The 20,609-nt window shown below is 34.0% G+C and overlaps 1 protein-coding gene across 1 annotated transcript in view; it reads right to left on the bottom strand.

Moving 5' to 3' along the window:
• Positions 1-20,609, bottom strand: part of LOC143379316 (protein nucleotidyltransferase YdiU-like) — a 41,530-nt gene that overhangs the window by 15,778 nt on the left and 5,143 nt on the right. Inside the window, exons 3-15 of the mRNA XM_076831867.1 lie at positions 20,239-20,367; positions 15,693-15,757; positions 15,557-15,613; positions 15,368-15,466; positions 15,132-15,199; positions 11,352-11,439; positions 9,399-9,468; positions 8,597-8,669; positions 7,077-7,160; positions 6,175-6,304; positions 2,139-2,183; positions 1,959-2,040; positions 1,778-1,870 (exon numbers count right to left, since the gene is read on the bottom strand). Coding sequence (XP_076687982.1) covers positions 1,778-1,870; positions 1,959-2,040; positions 2,139-2,183; positions 6,175-6,304; positions 7,077-7,160; positions 8,597-8,669; positions 9,399-9,468; positions 11,352-11,439; positions 15,132-15,199; positions 15,368-15,466; positions 15,557-15,613; positions 15,693-15,757; positions 20,239-20,367 — 1,083 coding nt within the window. The remainder of the gene's footprint in view (positions 1-1,777; positions 1,871-1,958; positions 2,041-2,138; positions 2,184-6,174; positions 6,305-7,076; positions 7,161-8,596; positions 8,670-9,398; positions 9,469-11,351; positions 11,440-15,131; positions 15,200-15,367; positions 15,467-15,556; positions 15,614-15,692; positions 15,758-20,238; positions 20,368-20,609) is intronic.

Raw genomic sequence — 20,609 nt, 5'->3', positions numbered from 1 at the left:
CTTCTGAAAGTGTCTTTATGAAAAATCCCTTTAAAATCAGATTTCTTAAATGTACTGTTGCCATATAGACACATGCCAATAAAGAGGGCAGAAAGGCAAAGTGGTAGGTACCCACAGCCCAAGAGAATCGCAGCTGGAAGAACGACAGGCATATTTACAGTATTCACAAGTTGTTTTCTTTCACCAATCCTTGCCAACAGGCAAAAATCATTTAGTGAGTGCATACTATTTGCTAAAGTCTTCCCTACATTTGAAAGACAGAGCTGATTAAATTTTGGTCCCTTCATAACCAAAGAAGTGTCCAGTGGAAATGCATCATTACAAGACCAGTGTGAAAAATGCCAAGATCAAAATAGGCAGCAAGCTGTTCAGGTAGCTGCAAGGAAGGATATCTAAGTCAGACTGGGCTGTCACTGAAGGTTTACTGAAAGAAGTGAAGTAACAACTAAAATTTTCTAGATACATGAAAATGTTTGAATTATTCTAAAAGACCGTAAGAGTTAAGAGTTATGTCATGAAGAAAAACTGAAAGCAGGAAAAGTTATGATGGGCTTTACTGACTCCATGCTACCTAGATCAAAAATGACTATGGAAGCCAGTACAAAAGGATGCACGATGCTGCCCCACCCAGGGTTGCTGGCGTTGGAGGGGCAGTGTCTTGTCCCCTTATTGGTAACAATGTATCTCATCTCCCTAATAAGTACTCAGGAAATGATATCTATTATTATTAATAATTTTTCATTATTTTATAAAGTATTTATTGTAATGCCTGACCCTAATGCTCTCAACAATAGTGGGTACTCAGTATTTGCTGAGTAAATGCATGAGTAAGCTGATTTCAACACAAAGTTATAAAAAGATAACATTAACTATATAGAGAATGACATAATGTCAAATGTAATGGAACCAATCTAGGTGCCCTTCAACAAATAAATGAGTAAAAAAAATTAAATTATAAAAATAAAATTGGGCTTTAATCTCAAAAATAATCTAAAAAATGGTTACAATCTAAAAGACTTGAGACTTATAAATAGATCTATGGTTCTAAAATTCCACAACAAATAGGAATCCTCTGGTAATATCCATACCATTCCATAAATCCAATGTACTAGCACTGAAATGAAAAGGCAACACATTCTTAACACTGAATTACGTGCAGCCACTTTGGAAATAGTTTAGCAGTTTCTTATAAAGTTAAATTTAAATCTACTAAACAATCCAGCAGTTCTACTCCTAATGTCTTCCCAAGAGAAATGAAAACATATATCTACAAAAACTTGTATATCATTATTTATAGTAGCATTTATTCACAATGGCCAAAAAATGGAAACAACAAAAATGTCTATCAACTAGTAAATGGATATGAAAAATGTGGTATACCCACACATGGATAAAGCCATAGAGTCAGTAAAGAGAAAAGAACTACTGATGTACATTATGACATGGATGAACCTTGAAATTATACTAAGTGAAGAAGCTGGACACAAAAGATCCCATATTGTGTGGTTCCAGGTGTATGAAATATCTAGAAAGCAGACACCTTTAGAGACAGGGTAAGTAGAAACAGGATTGACTGCAGAGGAACACTAGGGATTCATTCTAGAGTGATAAAACCATTCTAAAACTGGATTGTTACAATTACGCAAATCTGTTAATTATTAAAAAGAACTGAATTATGCAGTTTATAAGTGGGACTCTGTGATATATAAATGGTATGTCAGTAAACCTGGTAAAGAAAACTGAATTAAGAAAAAAAGCCACTGTCACAAGTTAATACCTGAGGAATGTTGAGTTCCTGTAACTGGCTCTCGGTAATCTCACTGAGCTGCAGAAATGTCATCGTAAAATCGGCTTCTGTCTTTTCCATGAGCTGATGAAAGTTAATACATTTAGCAATCTCAATACTTCAAAAATATTCTGCAGAGTAATGCAAATGTTAACAAAGGTGATAAACTCACATGTAAGAGAAATGCGATTAAATCATCATCACCCTCCTTTTCTCCAAGTAATCCCAGTTTGGCTTTGAACAATTTTCTAAACCTACAAGGAGAATTCAATTTGTTATTAAAATTCTCGCTATTTTAACAACTGTCAAACTAACCAAGATGTTTTAATATCTGTATTCAAGACTCACAAACCTTGCATAATAATGAGCAGGGTACTGATGGAGAATCTGAGCAGCACTGGGTGAGGAGTAAAAAGGAAAGAGTTAATCTTGATTTAAAGTTAACATTCTCAAATTATATTTTATAAGAATAAAGAGTGCAATGAATCAAAATGCATTCTGCTGTCATATATACCAAGTTAGAATAAATTAATTAATTTAAAAAAATTTTTAAAGAGTAAAGAGAACCTTCACATATATTCAGTAACATGGAGATTACATGCTACTAATTACAGCTTAGCAGTTTAATTATATATCATAGCTCATAGAAAATTATCACTATAAATATATTGTCTCAAAGATTTGTATATAGTATAGGTCAAATCATGTCATAAACAATTTGCTTATAGGATAAATGTGGATATGTATCTATAATACCAACAGAGTAACAGATTTTTTTGGTGAATTTAAAAAATCATCTTAGAACCAAATTAATGCATTACAAATACCTCACCCAATTTGATAACATTTTATTTTTCTGAAAGTCTGAAATAATAGTAAAATGTTTTATGGAAATATAAACTTAAAGGTTCTTCACCTTAACCTCATCTTTAAATAAACTGGCTCTTAACATTCCAAAGTGTATCTTACATTATCCAAAAGCTTAATGCATTCTGAAGTCCCACTCCCTTTACCTTGACCTCATCTCCTGTAACTTCCGCCTGCTTATTTTGTGCAGCCACGCTGGCATTCTTGCTGTTCCTTAAACACACACATACACTTCGACCTTAGGACCTTTGCACAGGCTGTCCTCTTTCCCTTAGTGTCCTTCCCCCAGATATTTTCATGGTTTGCTCCTACAACTCCTTCAAGTCTTTGCTCAAGTGCTGACTATTATTCTAAAATTCTAAATGCCTCCTTCTCTGTACTCACCACCCGTCACTTCATTTTCCTCCATAGTGCTCATCTCATAATATACTTTATAATTAACTTATTTTATTTATTGACTGTCTATCCCTCCAAATGTAAGTTCTAGTGGGCTTTTTTCCCCTGCTGTTTTATTCATTTCTATCTGCCTTAGCATTTAGTGTCAGGAACACTTTGAATGCCTAAGACTCAATAAATATTAGTTGAATCAATGAACTCTGCAGGGAAAATCAGATTAAAATTGATGAGACACAGGGTGGCAGCAAGAATGCTTAATGACCATCATTTTACACCACTTCGATTTTTAACTATATGACTGTATGACGAATATTTTTATTAAATTAAGGAAACCATAGAAGACCTGTAAAACTTTTATCTTCTTTATAGTAATATTCCTGCTACCTATGGTTAATAAAACTACTATATGCCTTGACTTCTGTTTGGGATCGTGTATTGGAAAAGGTAAATTTTAGATTTTGTAGGGACAAAGGTGGTGGGAAGAAAAACATTTTAGGGCTGGGAATATAGCTCAGTGGTAGAGTACTTTCCTAACCCGGGCAAGGCTCTGGGTTCAATCCCCAGTACTGCACTTAATTTATCTTAACTTCTAGCAAACACATTTGAGACACAGAAATCATTAAAATATTTTCCTTGCTCTTAAGGTGCTCAATGTCCAGTGGATAAATCAATAAATATCTAAACATTCTCCTTTATTAATATACTCAGATTACCATTCATGCATATTCACATACATACATGATATTTCCATTTGAATAACTGTGAACATTGCAAATCTGTCTAATCATTATTTACTCTTGCTTTAAACAGATAAACATGTTCCCTTTTAGCATAAATTCAGAATGAGAAACCACACAATTGATAGATGGAGATTAAAATTTCAGCTTTATTACCAAAAAAGCTAGTCTGGAGAACATGGCTTAGGTCTGCAGATAAATATGAATGATAAAATATTGCTACATATAATTGAATCCATACTAACTAATATACTGATAGCAATCATTTACCAGAGTAAATTTAAAATACTAAAAGTTATGCAAATTAGAGAATGTATTGCCTATATTTCCTGTATGAGTGAAATACTTGGAAAGTAATTGAGGCAGAGACTTCAAGAAGAAACCATGAAAAAAAATGGTAGTAAGTAGTGAAATGGCTCTAAGTGGAGGGATGAGAGGATGAAACAGTGCTAAAAATAGAGGAGGTACTTCGGGGTACAATGGATTACAGAATCCCAGGCTAAGGCAGGAGGATCATGGGTTCAAAGCTAGCCTCAATAACTTAGCTCAGTAACTTAGTGAGACCCTGTCTCAAAATAAACAATAAAATGGGCTGGGGATGTGGCTAAGTGTGTTTAAGTACCCTGAGGTTCAGTTCCCAGTACTGGGATGAGGAACACTTTAAAGGAACCTAATAATCTAAAATTCAAAATATTAAACTCTAGAAGTTAGGTAACTGGTGGTAAAACATGAAAACATTCTATAAGTCTCATCCTATTGGGATGGAAAGGAAAGCAATGGGTATATAGAATCTTAGTATTTTAAGACTTCTAGAATCTTAGAAAATATGCTGGAAAATATTTGGAAACTTGTTTTCATATAATAGTAGAGAAAGAGGCAGAAAAAGAAAGTAATTAGCAGTAGAGAAAAAAATTGATTTTTTTTTTCTTCAGTAGAGTTTCCAAACCAACAGGGGAAAAACTAAATGAATATTTCAAATTAAAAAAAAAAAAGAGGGGTTGGGAGGTTGTGACAGTAAAATAATGATGAAGTACAATGTAAAGTAGAAGATACTTTTTGGGAAAAAAAAAAGGTGAGTAAAAACCTGTATGTACCAATAATACAATAATAAATATGCAAATTTCAAACAATGTTTTAAAACTTGATAAAAAAAATATAATTAGCCAGGCATGGTAGGGCATGCTTATAATCCCAACAGGTGGGGAGGCTGAGGCAGGAGGATCACAAGTTCAAAGCCAGCCTCAGCAACATAGTAAGGGCCTAAGCAACTTATCCAGACCCTGTCTCAAAATAAACGATAAAAAAGGCTAGGGATGTGGCTCACTGATTAAGCGCTCCTGGGTTCAATCCCTGGTACTAAAAAAAGAAAGAAATTGCAATTAAAGTAGTTGTTCTGGATTTTTGTTGTTATTATTGTGTTTTGTATTTTGCTGCAGTGCTAGGTACCAAATGCAAAGCCTCACACATGCTAGGCAAACATTCTACCACTGAATCACATTCTCAGCCTAAAGAAGAAGGTCTTAATATGCATCTCTTAAGAATCAAACTTTTCTAATACAAAAAAATGGGGTCATAAAGGACTTGAATAACACAATTAATACCCTCATTTTGATATATTAAAACCTTTGACTAAGGAATATATATTTTTATGTGTGTTTGTTAAACATGTCCCAAAATATTTTATGTTGGCCCACAAATAATAGAGATTTTACCAAACACATTCTTTGGTCATAAAAATATGAACAAGGGATGAAGTTGTACCTCAGGGCTTGAGTACTTTCTAATATGCTTAAGGCCCTGGGTTCAATTCCCAGTACTATTTAAAAAAAAAAAAAAAAAAAGCACAAATAAAAATTTTTACAAAATAATTCCCACTAATTAGAAATTAAGAAACATAGTGATAAATCACCCTTTGGATCAAATAGAAAATAAACTAAGGTTTCATAACATCACAAAAGCAATAAACAATAAAAACTTTATCTTAATAACTATGGAAAAAAGTCCAAATTGTCCTAGAGAAAACTATATAGCTTGATCCAGGCAACATGGCGCACACACAGCTGTAATTCAGATACTCAGGAGGCTAAAGCAGGAGAATCACAATTTTGAGGTCAGCCTGAGCAACTTAGCAAAAGCCTATTTCCAGATAAAAAAAATAAAGAAAGCCATGAATATAGCTCAGTGGTAGAGGCCCTGGGTTCAATCCCCAGTACCACAAAAATAAATACATAAATTTTTATCATAAATATTACATATAGGGTATGTATACACCTTTATTATTAAATAATAAAATTTTATTTAAAATGTTAGTTTCTTGTTTTTCAAAAAGTTATCATTATACAATATATTTTCACATAGATTTAATTAATAGATTTAGGATTTACTCACAGCTGCTTTTGCCCAAGATCCAATAATGGATTTAGAGCTTGCAACAACTTGTCTAAATTAAACATTCCAATACTGGCTTGATTTCCTATTTTATATCTTCTTTCATCATCTGATATGTTTGGTACAAAATCTGTTTAAAACAAATATCACAGTTTAACAATGGGGATAATAATAAATAAATAGCTTCTTTCTGTTTAAAGGTTATATTTAAACTTAATAAATTTATATTTATTAGATAAAATTTTTTCTGACATTAGATATTTAACTCAAAATAATTTATTACCCATTTACACTAAAAGTTTTAAAATTATGAATATTTGCCTAATAGAGGAATACATTTCCAACCTATAAGAATATATAGTTTATCACATATCTATTTCCTTTTTTGATGATGAGAAGAGAGAATACTGGGGATAGAACCCAGGCCTTGTTCAAGACAGCAAGTGCTCTACCACTGAGCAACGTCCCCAGCCCATGTGTGTATTTCAAACTCCAGCTGGAGTTGTGGAGGTGCACTCCTCCACAAAGCTCTCTCTGAACCCTCCAGTTGTTAGTGGATTACTGTTACCTGCATTTTATATATTAGTGAAGTGAGAAGTTTCCAAATGTACAGAGACATTAAAACCCAGATACCAAAGCTCAAGCCCAGGTCTGTCTGACAACATATTCCCAGAAATACTTTATATCATCTCCTCTAATATATAATTCAGAGAAACAGAAACCACCAAAGGATTCATTGTATCATTTATGGTACCCAAAAGATCTAGTAGGCATAAAACTAACCATTTTATGAATGAACCCAATTCTTTCTACTACTGCATCATTGTATTATTTATAACCATTTAAAGTAAACCGATCATTTTTAAAAATGAAATACATACACATGTGTAAATCATACATACCTGGATTATAGGCCTCCATAAAACCAAATGGACCATAGTCAATTGTAATGGATAACAAACTGAAGTTATCAGTATTACAAACACCTAAAACAACAACAGAAAATTCTGAAAAAAGAATATTAAAATAATAACCTTTTTATTTTAACTCTATCAAATTATCCAGAATATAAAGGGTCACAGGAATGCCATGTTTTCCAGAGATCAAAATTAGATTACAACTGAGTTTAACTGGTAACATTAAATAACTTAATATGTTTAGACCCGCTGGGTATTATACCCTTGTAATCCCAGCTACTCAGGAGGCTGGGGCAGGAGAATCACAAGTTCAAGGTCAGGTCAGAAACTTAGTGAGACCCTGTCTTAAAATTTTAAAAAATAATAATAATTTAAAAGGGAGACTGACAATGTAGGAATATGGTTTGATGGTCAAATGCCCTGCATTCAATCTCCAGTACCTCAAAACAAACAAACAACAACATGCATACACAAAAAAAAACCTATATTTTAAAATTAAATTTAGCCTATTATTTTACAGTCCCTCAAAAAAGCCTTCAAATATTATAGGAATAAAACTCCAGAAATGGAACTTCATCTTTTATTTATCCTCAATTTCTAGCATTTGTTTAAAAGCATATATTATTTGAAATGAGACTAATAAAGGAATATGATAAATTAGTTTTCAAAGGTTACAAAAAGAAAAAAGAAAACTAAGACCTGTTCCCTGTGATAGTCATGAGCTGCAGAAGATTAGCAGCATGGAGAGCCTTGCCCGTTTTTTGTTGTGTTTATGGGGTTGGTTTGTTTGTTTTTGCTGGAGATATCTATACAGCATAGAAAAAAGGTCTAGAAAAACTTATTTGGAATGTTTAACAGTGATTACCTTGAAGAATAAAACTCACAGTTACCTGTCTGTACTTATAATTTAAAATTTTAAAATAGCCTTAAAGACCTTTAAACATAATACATACATATCTGATACACATCATAATTTAAATTTTTAGAAAAGCCATAAAGAACTCTAGGCATAATCCTTACTGATACACATTACAACCTTGAGGTTGGAAAGCTTTACAAGTAACTTTGTCCTATTTTGTGATTAGTGTTCCATTCAAAACAATTTTAAACATGAAAAAAAAATCTTTCTTTGTTCCTTGCTAAAAGCATGTAAACGTTAAGCTCATCCACAAGAATTTTTTCTTCTTCTTCTTTGTTTTTATTTATTCATTTATTTGTTTGTTTGTTTTTTGTTACCAGGGATTGAACCCAGAGTAGTGGGGAGGAGTGGGTTCTTAGCACTGAGCCACACCCCAACCTTTTTTTAATTTTAATTTTGAGACAGGGTCTCAGTAAGTTGCTTAGGGCTTTGCTAGGTTGCTAAGGCTGGCCTTGAGCTTGCAGTTATCCTCCCTCAGTCTCCTGAGCTGCTGGAACACAGGAATATTTTTAACTATATAAAAATACAATTTTTACTTAAAAAATTAATTCTACTTCCCATCAGAATAATGCAATAGATAACTTACCATGAGCAAAGCCAACAGACATCCACAAGGCAATAAGTTGTGCTGTCTCAAATACCACAGTAGAAAAAAAATCCTAAAATAAAATTCAGGAGTTTTCCAGGTTTTCTATAGCATATGGCATAATCTTTTATGATACTTAAGACAATGTACATCTTCAAGGAGAACATGGGAAGAATTCAAACATGGATCAGAAGGTAATTGAGAACAGAAATACATACATGTATTTAAAACAGAAGAAAGTAAAATTATTCATCCAGAAATAATATATTTAAGAGCCTCAGATATTATGGTCAATATCCTCTATGAGCAAGAAGAAAAGTTAAATAGAATTTATAAGAAAGTTCAATTAAAGCATTCCAAGTTACTAAATTTTGCAATGTCGCCAAGAAAAATAACAGAATTCCCTATTCTGTAACTGTTGAAAGAATGAAAAGGGCTATGAAGATCAAAAATCTTTCAAAAGAATAGGAAATCATGTTTTCTTATTATATATTGGATTTGCTTTTTAACTATTACTATAGAAATATCTATACACCTAAAGTGTGAGGGAAGAAAATATGTGATCAAGTTATAAATTCCACTCAAAAAAAAAAAAATAACATACATAGTCAGGATGTAGATACACCTGCTCTTTTCTAGGCAGCTTTCAAACAAAACAACTGTCTTGTCTATAATGTGGTTCATCTTCTTTTTCTCTAACAAACTGTTCAAAGTAATCTATACTTCCTTTCCCAGCTTTACTTTTGTAAGTTATAATATCTAACATTGGTGGGCCAACGAGGGAAAAAGGAGTCAAACTTACCACATATCTATTAGGTTCTTTGACATCTATTGAGGGAAAATGTTCCTGTATAATGAAGTCTAATAGTGTCCTGGGGAGAAAGATATAGTGTCAATCTTCCTTATAATACAGTGCTGCATATCCAAGCACCTAAATCCATTCGCAGCATTTATGAATTCATTAGATCAACCTTAAATTTTAACTTTAAGCTTTTACTCAAAAATGGCAAAAGAAAAATATTTCTTCAATATTTAGCATTCCTGCACCTCCTCCTTCCACCATGATGTTCTGCCTCACCTTGAGCCCAGAGCAATGCACTTGGTCAACCATGGACTAAACCTTTGAAACCCTGAGCCAAAATAAACTTCTCCTCCTCTAAATTGTTCTTGACAGGTATTTTGGTCACAGTGATGAAAAGCTGACAAGCACGGAGAATCCAAGCAGTAGTAACCCCCAAAAGTAAATAGATGGTTAGAAACAATGCCCAGTGAAAATAGACAACTCTATTCAACAGCAGGACGACCATGATCTCAGTAAACATTTGTTAAAAAAGAGAGAGAGAGAGACTCAAAAATGCTGATGACTCATTTCCTTCTTTTTTTTCTGGATTTCCTACACCAATAACTACAATATAGGATCCACATTCCAAATGATACAAAGGGTCTAGCAAAATTTTTCTTCTGTATTTATAATGATTTTTTAAAATGGTATTGTATTAACATGGAAACAGAATTCCTCTTAAAGAAGGAAATATTTTTGTCTGAAGTAACATCTAGCTAAGTTGGCTTAATAAGATGGAGTTTTGTGTACACAGATCACAGTAGGCACCAAGACAAAAGAGAATGATGGAAGCTGAAACAACTTCTCCTCTGGCTCCCCAACAGAAATCTTCAGAAAGATGCACCCTGTCCTAAAGACTCTGTGTAAATCTGGACTGTTGCTTGTCTGTGCTGTTGGAGGGGCTGAACTTCATTGTGTAAAGGAACAGATGTGAGAGAGGTGTACCCAGGAATTCTAGCATTGGGGGAGAGCTATGGATTTCTGGAGGCTGCAGAATTGGGGAGTTTCAGTTACTTGCCCCATGGCTCTAGGTGGCATGAAGACCCTCAGCTATAACCAGGTTGTGTATTACATAATAAATCCCTTGAGAAAAGTGACTACTGGTTGTTATCCTTCTTCTTTTTTTTATATTTTTTAACTTCCTAGAAACCTCACAAGGTATTTGGCACAGAGCAAGTGTTAAAAATAGTTATTAACTGAGGGCTGAGAGTGTAGCTCAGTGGTAGTGTTTGCCTACCAGACAAATGAGGCTCTGAGTTTGACATGCAGCAACACACACACACACACACACACACACACACACACACACATTGTTAATTGAAGTTCTTGGCTTTACTTATAAGAAAAGAAAATATTTAATTTCTCAGCACATAAATTAGCATTTCCCCAATATTTTTGTACCATTCTTTAAAATTTAATTTTCTTAGCTTTAGCAACAACATGGATAAACTTGGAAGACATTATGTTAAGGGAAACAAGGCAGGCACAGAAAAACAAATACAGCATCATCACATTTTCATGTGGAATTTAAACAAGTGAACTTAATAGAAGTAGAGAACAGAATGGCAGTTACCAGGGGCAGGGACTGGGGGAAATGGGGAGATGCTAGTCAAAGGGAACAGAGTTTTTGTAATAACATAAATAAGTTCTGTGGACCTCATGTACAGACCAAGGTTAATAATAATATAATGTACACCTGAAATTTGGAGTAGATCTTAAGTATTTTCATCACACACATACATACAAAGTAACTGTGGGGAGATGAATATATTAATGAGCTTGGTTGTGGTAATCATTTCACAATGTATACATATGTCAAAACATCACACTGTATACCTTAAATATGTACATTTTTTATAGTTAATTACCGCTCAATAAAACAGGAAAAATAACTTTTAAAAGCAATTTTCTAACCTCAATAAATCCAGTTCACCATAATGAGCCAAAATTTCTAATGATCCAATTCTAAACCATGATTTTGCAGCGCGCAGCACTACTGCACCTTAAAAAGAAACATTTATTTTAGCTGAAAACTACGTTAAGGGCTGGGGTTGTAGCTCAGCGGTAGAGTGATTGTCTAGCATGTGTGAGACCCTAGGTTTAATCCTTAGCACTACATAAAGATAAATAAATAAAATAAAGATAGTGTGTCCGTTTACAACTTAAAAATATACATTTAAAAAAACTATGTTAAGCTATGTCAATAATAGCAAAATATTTGCCTGAAAATTAAATGTTAATTTTAAAAAATAAGATAACCACTTAATTTACCAAAAAAAAAAAAAAAAAACCTAATGTCTACTGCATGAATGGTCTCCAGTTTTTCTCAGAATGCTTAGATCCACTAAGCTTTTAGAAACAGCATAGCTAAAGGCTAAGAAGTGGTTGTTATCTGCAAACTACAGATTATCCACTGACTCATCAACTGTGGCCCTTTCCCTGTATCTCATCCTGAAGTAAGGAATTAATACATTATTTATTTTGCTTTAGGTCATTATAAGTGCCTTCCAGACCTGTAATTAATTGAGAATTAACTCTAACAAAGATTCTTGCGTATGTTCTGACTTAAAAATATACTGAAGAAATAAAATAAATCTATGCCCTTTGTCTTTTTAGCCTTGTATTGCCTTCTTCTGTTTTGATTATGGATGTTAGTAATATAATTAGTAAAGAGAATCCATGTTTCTTTCTTTCTTTCTTTTTAAAGAGAGAGAGAGGGCAGGGGGGAGAGAGAGAGAGAATTTTAATATTTATTTTTTAGTTATCGGCGGACACAACATCTTTGTTTTGTATGTGGTGCTGAGGATCGAACCCGGGCCGCACGCATGCCAGGCGAGCACGCTACCGCTTGAGCCACATCCCCAGCCCCCATGTTTCTTTCTTATAAGAAATGCTGTAGTTTACATGGTTAGATGTTAAGGGGAAGTCTATGCTAGAGTGAAGCAATCCCTGCTCTGTTGTGCTGTCCTCCTTGCAGTAGACAACCAGGCTCACTGCTACCTCTTTGGTCTTTGGTCTTTCCTGTGCTGGTCTCCCCTCTTCCACATACCCCACTCCTTCTTCTCTCCTTACTGAACTCCTACTTAACCTTATGCTCAGGATCAATTCCCACTTCCTCTATAAAGCTCAACTGATCACCCTTTTATTGACCTCTCTTTTTTTTATTATTCATTTGTTCCATGAGTTTAAATCTTTTCTCTACAAAGTTTCTTAAGACTATGGCATACTTATTAATTTTGGACCCACTAGAGTTTAGTCCAGTGGTAAAAACAGAAAGGGTAGTTTTTCTGGGTTGAATGCCTTATCCGGGGTCAACACTTATTCACAATACTAATCTGGATATTTATTTTCATGTCTTTTTCAACAAAAACTATGTAAAAACATCTAGGAAAAACTCAAAAAATTACTCTGTCTCCTTAATAAATGAATAGTCATTGAATCACTGAATTTAGCACTAGAAGTATCTTTAAATCTAACCTCTTAATTTTAGGTGAAAAAACTAAGGGGCAAACTGTTTAAGTAACTTGCCTAAGTCACAAAGCTAGTTTCTGTAGAGCCATTCCAGTTTTCATATATCCTTTTTCTTTTCCAGTATACTAATCTTGCTATGTAACAGTGGTTCCTGGGCAAATATTAGGATAAAAGTACTATCAAAGTGTCTGTATTTGGTGGAGGTGTGGGTACTGGGGATTGAACTCAAGGACACTCAACCACTGAGCCACATCCCCAGCTCTATTTTGTATTTTATTTAGAGACAGGGTCTCACTGAGTTGCTCAGCACCTCTCTACTACTAAGGCTGGCTTTGAACTCACAATCCTCCTGCCCCAGCCTCCTGAGCAGCTGGGATCACAGGCCTGCACCACCTCGCCCAGCAAAGAATCTGTATTTATGTAAAGACTTAAATATGGAAATTATCTTAATGGACTAATAGAAGAAATTCTTGGGATCATTTGAAACCATTAAGATTGTGACTCAAAATTCAAATAAATAATGTATATAAGTCACAGCCACAAAAGTAAATAGCACTGTACTAATCATTCTAAAAGTCTGTGGTTCCAATTTCATATCCAATCCTCATGAACAAGAAGATAAAAATAGGGGGCTGGAGTTGTGGCTCAGTGGTAGAGCACTTGCCTAGTATATGTGAGGCACTGGGTTCAATTCTCAGCACTTCATATAAATAAATGAATAAAATAAAGGTCTATCAACATCTAAAAATATATTTTAAAAAAAGACAAGAATACTTGCTAGCAGCCTATGTGCAATAGTATCATTTTGTTCCAATGACATTAAAAGAGAGAGAAAGATGCTGCAAGATAAATAATCCTTAATTCCTTTATGCATGAATACTTTTATGGGACTATTTTTTTTAGGAAGATCTTATAAAAATGTATTGCAGGGGCTGGGGTTGTAGCTCAGTGGTAGGACACTTGCCTAACATGTATGAGGCACTGGGTTCAATCCTCAGCACCACATAAAAATAAAATAAAGATACTCAGAAAAATGAGAAATTATACCCCATTTGATTCAAATGTATGATATGTCAAGATCATTGTATTGTCATGTGCAACTAATAAAAAAATAAAAATAAAAAAGATATTATGTCTACCTATAACTAAAAAGTAAATTTAAAAAAAAGTATTGTGTCCATCCACAACTAAAAAATAATTTTAAAATGTATTGCAATAGTTTAAAAGTTCGTATCCTACTAAAATTCAGATGTGAAATCTAATCACAAAGGAGATGGGGTTTTGGAAGGCTATTAAGTCATGGGGGCTCAGGCCTCACGAATGGAATTAATGCCTCTATAAAAGGGGCTCCGGAGGTCTGCCTTCCCCTTCTATCATCTGAAGACACAGTAAGAAAATGCCATGAAGCAGAGAACCCTCATCAGTCATGGAGTCTGCCAGCAAATTGATCTTGAACTTCCCAGCCTCCAGAACTGTGTGTAATAAAATTTCTATTGTTTTTGAATTACCCAGTCTAAAATGTTTTGTTATAGCAGCACAGACCAAAATATGCATCATGTACTAAGAACAAAGTACATAAAATCTACTCCTAGTGAATCACTATGAACATCAGAAAGAATGCAGTCCATGACAGACACAGTGATATCCATAAGACCCATTAAAGCACAAGGGACTGTAAGTAGTTCTTGACAGCTTCACTTTTAAGCTTTTAAATGTTAATTGTTGATTTTCAGGTCTCCTCTCTTCCCCAAAGATTCAGTCAAATCTCTTTCAGTCTCTTTGGCCTCTCTAAATATGCAGTGTACCTCTACAGCATACTTTCTCACCCCCTCTCTAGTTTTTATTTCTAAACTACTAAATGCAAAAGAAAAAGAAAATTCAGCTTATTGGTAGAGAACATAAAATCAGAGAAATCAGGCTCCATGGAAAGATCTGTGGGGCTCTCCTGGGAGTGAAATGTAAGAACCTTCCTGTATTGGCTTTGTGACATTTTTCCCAGCTATTCCTAAACATTTTTTGTTCACTTCCCAGATGTTTGTCTCAGAAATGGATGGGTTGGTGATATAAGGATACAGGAAATGCTACTCTATTCTGATACTGCAATGCTAAAATTATATCTTGAAGAACTATGGGTTGTTTTTAAGGTGACCACAAAGATGTCCAATGACTGTTGATCTTAAAGAACTTAGTTCAGTTTTCTGTAAGTATTCTAAAAACAGTTACCTCGTTCTTTCATAATATTTCCATTGTAGAACTGATCTCGCCATACTTCATCATCACTTACAACCAGGCTGAAACAAACAGAATCCAACCATTCATCTGCAATCAAGAAATACCTTAAATGACAAAAAACTATAAGAGATCATATTCTCAAAGATTTATCTGCTCTATTTTCCTAATACATTTCTGGAGATAATATGATGCAGTCCTGAAAGTTACTTGAAGGAAAAAAGAATTACCTCACAGCCCTACTAGTTGGAATTCCAAGGTAGTGCATAGCCTCACTACACAGAAATTCTCTCACCGAGGAACGAAGTACTGCTCTACCATCACCATTTCTATAGGAAATACAATTTAAATGAATTTCATTTGTAATTAAGACAACATTAATTCTTACTTAAATTTCTAAACATATTACCAAACTATACCGGGAATATGGGGTCTTTCCTGAGCCTTTTAACTGGAGCTCCCATTTTTCACCCTGTCTTCAAAAAAAATTTACATATTAGAAGATTTAGGTTAATATGTAATAAATAAACTATTATATAAGAAAATATGTGGTACCTGTTCATGTAAGTTCCAATAAGGTGAGCTCTTCCATCTCCAAGCTGATCTGCCCACATCCCAAACTAAGAGGGGAAAGGAAAATTATTCATGCATATTATCTTTAAAGCTTTGATAGTAATTTTTATAGTCAAGGTCATTTTGTCAAAATTGAGAATAAGTCATTCTATTTCTAGAAATAGAACACTTTAAAGTAACAAATTCAATCAATAAAATAAGTGAAATTCATTTAATAAAATACAAATTTAAAGCAATTCATTTTTATGTATGTGTATAAAGCACCAATTTAAAAAAAACAGTAAATTAATAGAGGGAAGACCAATAAAGTAGAGGAAGGGGATCAAGGGAAGGGAAGGGGAAAGGGAAAATATCATATGCATGTATGAATATGTCAAAATGAACTCCACTATTATATGAAACTATAACACATTAATAAAAACATTTTAAAAATTGATTATTTATTATTATCTAGAACTCAGATCAAATTTGTTAGGTGTAGAACACTTAGAACTGATTTATTTAGTTAGAGAATATAAACTAGGGTTGCACATGTAGCTCAGTGGTAGAGCCCTTACCTAGCATGTACAAGGCCCTGGGTTCAATCCCCAGGACCAAAAACATATATACCTGAGCATATGTGTGTGTGTGTGTGTGTGTGTGTGTGTGTGACAAAGAGAGAGAAAGAGAGAGAACTAGGAGCATTTATTAACAGACTATGCCTATATTATATGTCTACAATACAAAATCATAATTATACTTGTACCTAAAAAAATTGTTCTGAACTTGGATGATTTCTTTTCTTAAATTTTTTTGTTAAAATTTATTTATGGTTGTTCAACCCAAGACTGACCTTACATTTCTATAAAATGGGATAACCTTTGTCATATTGCTGCTAGAATGAACACTAATATATGAGAAGTAACTTGTACAACGTCTGACATTTGCCAGTGTCCAGAAGACAGTAATAATTATTATGGCCAACAATCATTTGCTAATGTAGACAACATTCCATTTTCAACATATATGTTACTCCACCAGAGTCATCTCTGACTTTGCAGGACTAAGAGAGTGGTCCTATAAGCTCCTGTAACTCCTATACTTCCCGGAATCGCTACCTCGATGTTCCTGAAGTGTGTTATTTATCTGTCATCTTCCCTAAACTACTAGCAATCTGAGGGAAAGAGACAGATTTCATTCACCATTACAGGTCCCAGCACACACAGGGAGTTCTAAAAACAGCTATGGAATATTTAAATGATACTTAAAGTTCCAGAATTGAGAAAAATCCATCCAGTATTTTGTCATCCTCACCAGGAAGAGACCACCACAAAATTTGAGTATCCATTAAGACTATAAGTCTGAGAGGCTCTCACCATTATCTGGAAAGGTTCCAAAGTGAACGATACTTAAGTATATTCCACTCCATGAGTGGAAAGGACAAAAAATTATTAATTCAGTGCTAGAAAGGAAATCAGGATACCAGGAAGTTAGTTTTCCATCAATAAAAGAGAAATAAATTTGAACTCAAGTTCAGAGTGGCAAAGACATAAACAAATATCTATAACATTAACATGAAATTGATAAAAGTTTAATTTACTAGTCCACCTATTATACTACAAAAAAGAAAAACCCACAAAAAGAATGCTTTAATGAAACTCCACAGAACTTGAGTTTTGTTTTTGTACTTTGGCAGTATATGTGAGCAATGGTATAAGACAATTTCAAATAAATCTCATCTGTACAAGATTACTTTTTGAACCTTGACATTTCTGCATTGAGTGCTAGAAAAGACCAAAGGATCGTTTAGTGCAGAAGTTTCTCAACTGAGAAATACAGTTTAGTAAAACACTGTTATTCCTTGAAAACAAAATAACAAATCCTGTAGTATGTCATACTAAATTTGGCAGATTTCTTTGCTGGCCCACTTCTCCCAGCTTCTGGAATGATCTTTCAAGATCAAAAAACTGAGGTGCAAGTCTATCACAGATGACTCTCAAAATCCTTTCCAATTCTGGGCTGGGGTTGTGGCTCAGCAGTAGAGTGCTTGCTTAGTACCTGTGAGTCCTGGGTTCGATCCTCAGCACTACATAAAAATAAATAAATAAAATAAAGGTATTGTGTCAAACTATAACTAAAAAATAAATTTTAAAAAAATCCTTTCCAATTCTAATGGTTTCAGTTACCTTGCTTCTTAGTTTCCGAGCCTTTGAAGAAGAAAGGAATTCACTAACCCAATATACCAGAACTTGATCTCATAACTACTGTACCAAAAGTTCATATGTAAGCACTTTTCATAATTTCCTAATTTAATCCTTACACTATTACTGTATACGTTACTGCTGATTCTAAAAATTATTCCCTAATTAAAATCATCATTACAAAAATAGCCCCTAAATAAACAGGCAGCGTTTCATTGTGTTTAGCCTACAGAAAAAGACAGAAATTTCAACAACTGGTCCTGCATTTTTTTATCTGTTCTTATTTAGACACCATGCCCTGAACTTGTCTCAACATCTTGCTTCATTGTTACAGTGTGCCTTAATTATTTCCTTATTGCTACAGCATCTATTACACCCTCCAATGAATCTTTATTTCCTTATTTATTGTCTTTCTAGCAGTTCTACAACTCTGATTTACAGCTACTCTGGCAAAATTATGTTTGTCCTCCTGAGACTTTTATACTGACACATTGTGCTACTTGGCTTTGCTTAAATCCTTTGCCAATATTGCACCAAGTTCTCTAGCAAAAATTCATGTGAATTTTATATTTGTGCTGCCCCAGTTTTCTCAATTCCATTTTTTAAAGCTTCGTTTTTTAAGTTTTTCTATTTGTTTGTTTGTTTTTGTGATACTAGGAATCAGACCCAGGGCCTCACAAATGCTAGGCAACCTACCACTGAACTATCCTCCACCCCCTATTTAAAAAGGTCAGGCTCTAGCTTCTCTCCCATAATCCCCCCTTTTAAAATACTTTATTTTTCAGAGAAATTTTAGTCTGACAGCAAAATTAGGAAAGTACGGGGCTTTTCCATACACACTCCATGTGTATCCTCTCTATTACCAACATCCTCCACCACAATGATACACATTGGCATCTCACTATTGTCCAAAGTCCATAGTTTAGAATTCATTCTTGGTGCCATATTTTCCATGGGTTTGGACAAATCTGTAATGATGTGTAGCCACCATTTATAATATCACAAATAATAATTCAATTGATTTAATAGTCCGTCATGCTCTGCTTATTCATCCCTTCCTCCTCCTAACCCGTCAACCACTGATCTTTTTACTATCTCCATAATTTTGCCTTTTCCAGAGTGTCATAAAGTTGGAATCATAGAGAGCATAACTTTTTCAGATGGGCTTTGCTCACTTAGTAATATGCATTTAAGTTTCCCCATGCCTTATTTTTTTTAAAAAGAGAGAGAGATAAGAGAGAGAGAGAGAATTTTTTAATATTTATTTTTCAGTTTTCGGTGGACACAACATCTTTATTTTATGTGGTGCTGAGGATGGAACCCAGTGCCCCGCACATGCCAGGCAAGCACGTTACCGCTTGAGCCACATCCCCAGCCCCATCCCCATGCCTTTTAATTAATATCTCATTTTGTTTTAATGCAGAATACTATTTCATTGTCAGGACGCACTATAGATTATTTATCCATTCATATACTAAAGGAAAACTTGGTTGCTTCCAAGTTTAAGCAATTATGAATAGAGCTACTATGCAATCCATGTGCATGTTTTTGTGTGGATCTAAAGTTAAACGCATTTCAACTCAAATGCCAAGGAGTACAACTGCTGTATCGTATGGTAGAAGTAAGTTTAGCTTTTTAAAGAAACTACTAAACTATCTTCTAAAGTCACTGTACTATTTTGCATTCCCACAGCAATGAATGAGAGTCTCTATTGTTTCACATCCTCACAAGCATTTTTTTTTTTTTTTTTTGGCCATTCTAATAAGTGTGGAGTGGTATCTCCTTCCGATTTGCAATTCCCTAATGATATGACATTGAATATCTTTTCATATACTTGTTTGCTTTCTCTTTATATTCTTTAGTTATGTATTCAGGTTTTTCGCTTATGACATATGCATCTTTTTAATTTTTCTTTATTTTTCTTAGTTGTAGTTGGACACAACACCTTTATTTCATTTGTTTATTTATTTATTTATTTTTATGTGGTGCTGAGGATCGAACCCAGGGTCTCGCACGTGCAAGGCAAGTGCAAGGCAAGTGCTGTACAGCTGAGCCACAACCCCAGCCCTAATTTTTAAATTTTTAATTGTGGACACAACACCTTTATTTTATTTATTTATTTTTATGTGGTGCTGAAGATCAAACCCAGTGCCTCCTATGTTCTAGGCAAGCGATCTACCACTGAGCCCAACCCCAGCCCCAACATATACATCTTATGATGACATTCTTCTACAAACATCTTGTTGAACCCTCAATATCATAATATTAGAGAAAATAATTTAAAATAACTTATAGTATTTCAACCAAATGTTTCTATTTACATACAGGAAATGATGTTGTATTCTTACCTGGTGGCCACCATATCGGTGAGCCAATGGAACAGATCCAGATACTATCTTTCCACCACTTACAAGCTGGATAAAATCATCCGTTTCTGATACAGATAAATCAAGATCCAAAATATCTTCTAGAACTTCCTGAGGCAGAGATAAAAGTCTTCTTACAAACCTAAGTAATCTTTGAATATTTTTTAAGAAAAGAGACCTAATAGAAGAAAATTACAAGAATAGACTTCTTCCAAAAATACATTACATTTTTATAAGAGATATACCAGACTTTCTATGATTATTTATGCTATTTGCAGAAAATTAGTCCTATGAGATAGTTCTAAAATTTTCATGGATTTCCTGTGATGCATCAAAAAAATAATATTTTTCCT

Source organism: Callospermophilus lateralis, chromosome 13 (genome assembly GCF_048772815.1).
Source record: "Callospermophilus lateralis isolate mCalLat2 chromosome 13, mCalLat2.hap1, whole genome shotgun sequence".
Lineage (NCBI taxonomy): Eukaryota > Metazoa > Chordata > Mammalia > Rodentia > Sciuridae > Callospermophilus > Callospermophilus lateralis.
The sequence above is the reverse complement of the archived record's forward strand: the minus strand, read 5'-3'. Positions and strand labels throughout refer to the sequence as shown.